The sequence below is a fragment of the Dendronephthya gigantea genome, unplaced genomic scaffold, assembly GCF_004324835.1.
Source record: "Dendronephthya gigantea isolate DGI-Jeju-01 unplaced genomic scaffold, DenGig_1.0 000005F, whole genome shotgun sequence".
Taxonomy (NCBI): Eukaryota; Metazoa; Cnidaria; class Anthozoa; order Malacalcyonacea; family Nephtheidae; genus Dendronephthya; species Dendronephthya gigantea.
This window is the reverse complement of record NW_021163015.1, coordinates 3,750,755-3,759,392: the sequence shown is the minus strand read 5'-3', so window position 1 is coordinate 3,759,392 and position 8,638 is coordinate 3,750,755. Positions and strand designations below refer to the sequence as shown.

Here is an 8,638-nt window from a genome sequence, read left to right as displayed (position 1 = left end):
CATAACCAGTTGATGAACTTTTTTGGGCAATAAATACTAAGTGGTTGCTCCGCCTCCTGGCTAGTTTATTGCATATTATTGCACACTGAGTGGGCCTTCTAGTTCTCTCATTATTCTGTCATGATAGGCCCTTAATAATTTTACCAAAAGCTAGTCTTCAGTGCCTTGTGTATCACCAGTTTACAACTGATGTAAACCTGCTTTGTGCAAAACACATCTAAGCGTTTACACTATTGAAAAGCCTGATTTAAATCTGATTTAGCCAACCAGTTGTGAAGGACAGCAATCTCCTCAAAGGCTAACCCAAGCAAAAAAATCATTGCAATGTTTGCCACTATTTTGCTCATAGAAAGTCTTTAATTTTTTATAACTTTACCCCAATTTTTACTAAATATCATAATATCTAAATAATAGTCAAGCCTATGCGTATGTCCCCACTATTCATTAAACCCATCTATAAGTAACCATTAATATTATTAACCAGAGGTATGGAGGTATTCCCCCTCAACAAATTTAGTTCCCTTCTGATTACTAACTCCACGAAGGCTATCCAATGAAGTGTTTCTATTCATGCATCAAATCTAGTTTCGTTCTCATGGTTAACTCCATCAAGACAATCCAATGAAGTGTTTTTATTCATGCATTAAAACTAGTTTCGTTCTCATGGTTAACTCCATCAAGACTATCCATATCCAATGAAGTGTTTCCATTCATATCTTGCAAGACGGCATCAGCTAGGATTCTGGAAACATCCACGCCCCTTCCTCTTGCATACGGAACCAAAACACACATATCTCTGGCTTCGGGATCGGCTGGATTTCTTAAGATAGCTTCGAGCGTGCGCACAAACAGCTTGGCTTGCTCATCGCGGTCTTCAACGGTCAGGTTTGCCTCGGCTGAATGACTCATGTCATGCATGGAGCAGAGCGGTGTGGCATACTCAGCAAGGACATACAAGGGAGAATCAGATTCATCGATTTTTACCCTGTAAATGTTGTTACGGTACGATCTATTTGCAATCCCCGCTCTTGAAACATTAATTTCGATAACTCCATCTGCAAGACATTCAATTTTATCATCTTTAGCCTCGTCTGAAAGCTTTCCATACGCCCAACAGTCACGAGGCATCATGATAAACAATTTCCTGGAAGACAAAATACCAGCCCATTTCGATTCTGATATTCTCCTTCCCAGGCTGGGCAGGATTAACCTTAGGTAACCGAAGTAATAGGACCATGCTAAGCCATTCGCGACAAGTCTATTGTTATTCTCCATCAGGGAGGATATCTGGACGCGTGACAAGGTATCCATGCTGAGAAGATACAAAACCAGAGTACTGCTTCCGACGCCACTGAGAATAATTTCAATATATTCAAACTTGAAATATCCTGTTCCTTGAGAGAGCAGCGTTGAACAAATGATAATGAAAGCGACAATCGTAGCAAAGAAAACTGCTCTAAATGATATATCACTGAAGCAGGCAGAAAACATTCTCATCTTGCTTCCATTATACCGTGTATATAAATGAAAATACTCTTCAAACACGAGACACAATCGATTCATAAACTCTCCCAAGACGATCCCAACAAGATTTAAGGACCAAATAAAGATACCAACATGAACGTGTCGTGTGTCCTTTTTGCAGAACATCTCATCCTTCTGAAGCAATGATGTGTTTCCTTCGAAAGCGAATAATTTCTCTGTTTGTTTCGTAAATGTTCCGAGCAGAACAACCATTATGATAAACGACAGGCCAACAGACACAAAAGCTGCTCTTTTCTGCCGTTTTTCAGGTATGGGACCAAAGCCGTGGTTGTCAACATCATCTTCAGAAACTGTGTCATATTCATCAAAAACAATCGCGGATTCTGCCATGTTAGTTTCTGGCTGAGAAAAATCTTCCGTGTATGAACCATACATTTGTAAACCAGGGATTAAACAGCATTTAACTACAAACACAGAACTCGTCTCGTTTTTAAACAGTTCCAAATGAAACTGAAATGTTTACCTAAATAAATATCAATTTTGCTTATTTGCATACACAGGAATTTAAATAAACAGGACATTTCTTGATAATTGTCGTTCCAAGATCGCAACTACTTATCACTGAGAATTGGTTAATACATTTTCATTTTCCTTATGAATGAAAACATTGATCATGTAATTTATCAATTATCATGAATGAAATAATTTACTTCTATTGCAAGGGCAGTAGAACATAGTAGTAAAGACCAAATGGGTTGATTGATTTGATTAAAAGGAGGGTGTATATTCATATAACAATAACGTACACAGGAAAACAGTCGGGGAATCAGTTCTAGCTACGGCCTGAACAAATATTTTACTAATATCACATACCAACAGACAACCTTCATTCACTTTCCTTGTAATTTTGAAGGATGTGATCCAGTGCGATGGCTTTTTGTGATGGGTCTGTAGGGCTGTGATAATGTCTTGTAATTCCTCGCCTCCTTTCATGAAATCGTCAATGTTATTGCTGCTGACGCCAGCACGATGGTCGGTCACGCGGCTCTTAAGAGAAATACAAGCATGTGAAAAAACGTCGGGGGTTTCGCTGGCTGAAGAAGATATCAACGCTGCGCTTACCTGTGGAAAATTATAAGTTCGGATTTTCTCAGATCTTTCTGCGGTCCCGACCTGACGTCTTCTCGCTGCTGATCGCTCCTTATGAGCAGACTCGCGTTCAATTTGAAATAGTTTTGCTCTCAAAACGCGGAGAGCTTTCTGTTTATTCTATAATGGACAAAAATAATTTGAAATGTAAAATACGTGAAAGAAAGCACAGCGTAATTCACCAAAATTTCTTGTAAACATGCGGGATTGATACTACCTTTATCTGTGATCTTTCATCCTGGTTAGAAACGACTATTCCAGTTGGTAAGTGGGTGATCCTAACGGCACTGTCAGTTGTATTAACATGTTGACCACCAGCACTAAAGAAATCAAACAAATATGCAATGAACTCCATTGTGTGATTGATTCAGTACCAACTTCGAGAAGAGTTTATAAATGAGACGAGAAAACGTTATAAATTAAGGGTAAAAAGCCAAGGAAAACTATTCAAACTTACCCAGACGAACGAAATGTGTCAATTTTAAGATCTTGTTGGTTTAAGGTTATGTCAATCTGTGACAAGAGAAGCGCGGATTTTCAAGAATTTTCAATAAATTATTAGCTTATTCTTGTTGCATATCCCAATATTCTAGTCACCAACCTCTTCTGGTTCAGGTAGAACGGCTACAGTCATAGTACTGGTATGCAGTCTTCCCAAAGCCTCTGTCGCTGGTACCCGTTGGACACGATGGACCCCAATCTCATACTAAAAGAATCGACACATCACAAAGGAAGACACATTATGAAATTATGTATCAAAGAAACTAAGATAGAATGAAAGTTATACTTACTTTCAAATTTCCAAATACACTGTCTCCAGAAATACTTGCGCTTGCCTCCTATGAAATAAAACAAATTAAGCTGAACACAATGTGGCTATGACTATGTCAGCATGAGTTAATTTAAAGCCACACAGACCCACACTGACAAACAGAGAGAAAGGGAGATCTGGTTTCAACTTTAGATTTCTGACCAGTGATTTAGGTATTGAGTGTATTTTGTGTAAATGAAAGTTTTCATAAAACATACCTTAAAGCCACCACTTTCACTTTTATTGATGTGAATGACTGAGAATTTCCAATGCTTGTGGATAGAAAATCTGAAAATAGGGGAATTTTTTAATACTGAGTAAAGTTTGTATCATTTGAAATCTGTCTGTGTCATTTAGATACATTGATAGATTAATTTACCTTTGATACATTTGGAACATGTCCATGGTAAAGAGGCATGCCTCTTGCCCACCAGTTCCTAAACAACACATACATGGTAATGATGTTACCATTGGTAATTATATCAAAGATTGAAAGTAAAATTGAAATCTGGATTACTGAATGTCTTGACCAATATTCATTGTGGTCAGATTTCTTGAACACATTACATATTAGTACATATTTCTTGGATATATAACGTATTATTAATTCAAACCTGCCCGTACTTCCAGGATAACATCATTGTTATCTTCATCTTCAGGAGGAACAAGATTGTCAAACAATAAATCCTGGGGTAAAACAGCAGCTATCATTGTTTGGTAGTTTTATTTTGTGAGAGAAAAATCCATTTTCTTTTCAATATTGAAACTAAACACTCAGCAAGGTTAATCTCAATTACTTTCATTTCATTCAGTTCTTGATGATGCATAGATCTTTCTTCTTGAGCAAGTTCCTTCATATCCTCATCTTCAAGCACTAATTGGTCTAATTCACTCAGTTCCTTATTAAAAAATTTATGCTCTTTAAAAATCCTTGAAAGCATCACACAAGCATTGCCCAAATAGTTTCAAACATAAAGAATACCCCTTTACCTCTTGTTTCTTATTTATATTGATCACAATTTTAACCAGAGGTGAATATTTGGACAATGTTTTACCAACTGCACGGCGTTTATCAGCCTGTAGTCCATTTCCCTGAAAAAAAATTAAAAAGATGCAGACCATAGTTCAGAGACCAATCAATCTGTAGTAGGATTTCAACTTTAACTTTGTACCTGTGTTGCTAAAAGTTGTGTAAGTTCAGAATGCTGTTTTACAACATGTTTCAGATATTCCTGAATACCACTAGTGATTCCTAGTTTATGTTTCTCTAAAGAAAAGAAAATAAACCCTAGGAATCTGCTTTCTTGACCAGGGTCTAGCTGGGGTGACCAATCCTACCCTCTTGAAACACACCTTTACTTGAGGCTTTCTGCAATGATTATGCTGAGCGCTCAAGACGCTGTATCCAAACTCCAAAGTACTCTAATTATTTGCATTTTCATTACTACAACAGTAATGTGGTGTTTCCTGATAATACTTAATTACTTCTCCAGTATCTTACCTGTGAAGTTCAAAAATGAACTACTCCTAAACCATCTAACTTTCACAATGCCAGAACCACACAATCGTCCACATATTGCACGAAATAAAAGCATCCTAAAACTGTATTTAGGAATAAATATTGAAGCTCAGTGACAGAAACAGGAGAAAATAAACCGAATATCATACAAATTCTCACAATGAGGCCTGACGTTATATCGTCCGCCATCTTGATTTCGACCGAGGCCCTAATATGAGTAATATCAAATACTTCCAGTTGGTTGTTGGTTAAAATTAATTTATTATTTGATGTGTTAATGGTATAATTTTATGGTAAAAGATATATACACTGTATCTCTATGACAGATTGTTTATTGTTCATTTTGCAGAAACAATTGGTTTGAGACCAGGAACAAAACGCCCAATTATTTTAGACAAAACAAAACACAATTCACCAACAAAAGAGTTTTCAATACATCGTCCTGCCTACATTAATTGAGATGGTTCACAATTGATAGTGGAAATCCTAAAAATCTGTTCTCACATCTTACATTTGTTCTACCCTTATAAAAACATTCATTTAACTATATAAAACTATGTATATGATGAAATCATATAATTGCTCTCATCATGTGAAAAAGTAAGACTGTTCGAAGGGATAAATGATGATCTTCTTTGAGAAATTCTTCACATCTCCCTTGAAGTTTTGATATGTAGGACTCTAAATCCTTCAAATAGCTAAGATCCTCCTGGCTGAACTCTTTCACATCATCGTGATAACACAATGAATAATCATTATGATAACCATGCAAACTTGGCATGTGTATGACGACGTAGCTTTGAAGAAGATACGCTAAGAGTGTGACATACTCCTCCACATCTTCAGCTGAATAACTAAGTCCACCACTTCGTTCTAAATGCAAAAGCAATTTGGTTGATAACAAATCTCACTGGCACAAATCCTGTTTGGTATATTTTGATATAAACAGCACTTACTTGGAGGCTTTCTGTTAAAGTCTTGCAACAAGATTTTCTTCATGCATAACTGTAATTCATCAGTCAGTTTGAAAGCTTTGGGTAATTCACAATAGTTCACAAGCAAAATGCTGATCAAGTGTTCACGGACAAGGTGCGACTGCATTGATCGTAACAGCAATACACGTTGCTCCAGGTTGGGTAGCCCAATATAGAGACCCAAGAGTTCATCTGCCAAGCGCACGGCAACATAACCTTTATTCAAGCTCACAATCATGAACAGTTTTAAAAAGTTTTGCAGTATCTCTAAAAATTCCGCCCTTCCCGTGTGATTTTGAAGGCATTTCTTAAGACACGAAATAACGTCCTTAACACGTTGTATGTTAAAATCAGCGGAAAAGTGCTTTGAAAGTCGCCTCTGTTTTGACTTTAGTGCACCTGCTTTCAGTTCAACAGAAAGCACAGAGAGAAGATATCCAAATGCTAGCCTGCTACATGGTCTTGTATCGTTGAGGTACTTTTCAATATCTTCCCATGTTACATGTATGGCCACACATTTGGTAGGATATCTTTCCAGAATATCATTTAGCAAAGAATATGCCATGCTAACAAGTCCTGAAGTGGACTTCTTTGATGCCATGATGCCAATTAAATTCCTAATAACTACACATGGTGGTGCATAATCATTACTCATCACGTTTTCACAACTCCTAATCATTAAAAAATGTAGTTCCTCATCTTGTAGGCTCTCAATAAGGTACTGATAAGAAGTAGGGAAGTCCCGCGAGCTTTTGTACAGCCTTTTGATGAAATCTTCATTCCCTAACAGGACATGACGAGGTGGCCAGACAAGTTCATTTCGTCTTGAACTTATATCAGTGCTTGGGGTAACTGCAGGTTCTTCCATCACCCTCATCCTCTTCGTTGGAGTTGCCCAATGTTCAAGCGTAGATTGAGTTTTAGTTGGTGTTGTCTCCAGACTCATGGTTGGAGATAACTTCATCTTGTCAAACTCATCTTTCAAACAGCACCGTTTAGGTGATGATTTAAGATATTCTAATAGATTTTTTTGCTTTTTTTCTGATACCTTGCATGGTGATGGGCTAGCTGATTTTACTGTTTTATTCTTCGCAGGAGATCCAATTCCTTTTGGTAAAGTATCCATGTCATCATCCTGAAAAGAAAAGCAAAGGTAAGTATTAAAATTACATGAATAATTTATCATCAGAAATTGAAAGCAACATTTAACTTTACCATGTTCTCTTTCTTTGCTTTAGGACTTTTTACCAGTACACTTTCAGAAAATTTTCCCAATTCTATACTTAGTAAAGGCCTCAAATGGTTCAATTTATCCGGACTAATTTTGAATGGTGAAGTGGGCATCTTGACAGGAGACTTGTCCAGATCTGTTTTTGGACTTTTTTCGTTGATAGCCTTGATCTTTTCATGACTGATAGTTCTTGTGCTGCACAATCTATTCTGCTTTAAGGCTCTCAGTTTCGATTTGCTGAGAGTAAATCCGCAGTCTTTGTCATTGACAGTCAAGTCTATTACATCAACTAGATTCGTCTTGTCAGATATTTTTGTCTTGATGTTGGTAAAACCACTCTCATTTTCTTCCTCATCGCTCGAGATTACAATAACATCAGGCATTTTCTATGCGCATTGACGAAAGCTGCGTTCTTTCTACAATTCCATCTTCAACTTCTAGGCGACAATTTGGACATTTTAGCATTTGTTTGAATTGTTTCCATTCAATGTCACGTTATTACAAAAACACTTCAAGCAGCCATGTTTGAAAACCACTTAATTTATTCTGTTAATCAAGGCTGAATTCTATTGGCGAATGCATATAAAGCGCTCTGTGATTGGTCGAAATTGGCCAATAAAACACCTTCACTGACGCAGCTGTTAATACTTGATGAATGTTTTCTGCATTTTCTGAAAAAAGAAACGAAAAATACAGAAAAAAATCTGGCTTTACTTTTCTAAAATAACAACAAAACCACGAGAAAGGACTAAAGATAGTTACATGATGTCAGAGAGACAAGTTGCTTCTCAGGTGAATGGTAAAAACACTATTAAACACAACCTAAATATTCTGTCACTTTTCCTCTTCTTTGAATTCTTTCATTATTTTCAACGAATGAAGAACTCTAATGTAGCTGTAAGTAATAAGCCAGGCGGTGTTTTCAATGCAAAAGCCATTCAAATATACATTTCACTTATGATTATTTTCAATTGCAGGACTTGAGAGACAATCAACCCGCAAATAATTACGTATCTGAAGGTAAATAAACTTTTTTTAACCATTACTACCTCTGTAAGAGTCTGTCAACATTGTCTCGAAAATGACAACTCTGTTCTCTTCTCAAGTTGTTTGTTGAAACTATTTTGAAAGCAGATACCGAGGAACACGGCAGACAAATGAAAAATCTAGAGAAACTGCAAAGGGAACTGACTCAAATGAAGACAAGATTGAACGATGCATCAAGTTAGTCAGAATCCTCAGTATCACACAAGACATTGCTCTGTGATTCTGTTTGAATATTTGTGTATTTGCTTTAAACCATTGCGCTGTCATTTAGTCAGGAACAGTCAGCAAGTATTAAAGATTGTTAATCTTCATTTACAGTTCGTGCTCACAAACTTAACATCGACGTTGCAACGATGTTCAACCCTGAAACTCTTGCAACTTTGGAGTCTTATAAAGAACAATGTGATATTTGCCTGACAAGA

General features: G+C 36.8%; 3 protein-coding genes across 4 annotated transcripts; all 3 read right to left on the bottom strand.

Moving 5' to 3' along the window:
- Window positions 1–358: 358 nt before the first annotated feature.
- On the bottom strand, window positions 359–2,457 carry LOC114516230 (stimulator of interferon genes protein-like). 2 transcript variants are annotated; one of them, XM_028535653.1, is made up of 2 exons: window positions 2,370–2,457; window positions 359–2,008 (listed from the first exon to the last, which is right to left on the bottom strand). In XM_028535653.1, exon 2 carries the CDS (start codon window positions 1,918–1,920, stop codon window positions 637–639), a length of 1,284 nt encoding a protein of 427 aa, XP_028391454.1. In that variant the 5' UTR covers window positions 1,921–2,008; window positions 2,370–2,457; the 3' UTR covers window positions 359–636. The 2 variants fall into 2 exon arrangements, with proteins under 2 accessions (XP_028391454.1, XP_028391453.1); XM_028535652.1 differs by having other exon boundaries at window positions 2,359–2,451.
- On the bottom strand, window positions 2,017–5,164 carry LOC114516231 (peptide chain release factor 1-like). The gene is made up of 13 exons (XM_028535654.1): window positions 4,947–5,164; window positions 4,618–4,712; window positions 4,436–4,537; window positions 4,243–4,344; window positions 4,060–4,132; window positions 3,825–3,882; window positions 3,664–3,733; window positions 3,426–3,473; window positions 3,236–3,340; window positions 3,092–3,147; window positions 2,852–2,954; window positions 2,608–2,754; window positions 2,017–2,532 (listed from the first exon to the last, which is right to left on the bottom strand). Exons 1-13 carry the CDS (start codon window positions 5,038–5,040, stop codon window positions 2,254–2,256), a joined length of 1,332 nt encoding a protein of 443 aa, XP_028391455.1. The 5' UTR covers window positions 5,041–5,164; the 3' UTR covers window positions 2,017–2,253.
- Window positions 5,165–5,253: 89 nt separating this feature from the next.
- LOC114516078 lies at window positions 5,254–8,031 on the bottom strand. Its single transcript, XM_028535446.1, has 3 exons — window positions 7,154–8,031; window positions 5,921–7,073; window positions 5,254–5,837 (listed from the first exon to the last, which is right to left on the bottom strand). The coding sequence occupies exons 1-3, from the start codon at window positions 7,550–7,552 to the stop codon at window positions 5,536–5,538; spliced, it is 1,854 nt and encodes a 617-aa protein (XP_028391247.1). The 5' UTR covers window positions 7,553–8,031; the 3' UTR covers window positions 5,254–5,535.
- Window positions 8,032–8,638: the final 607 nt, after the last annotated feature.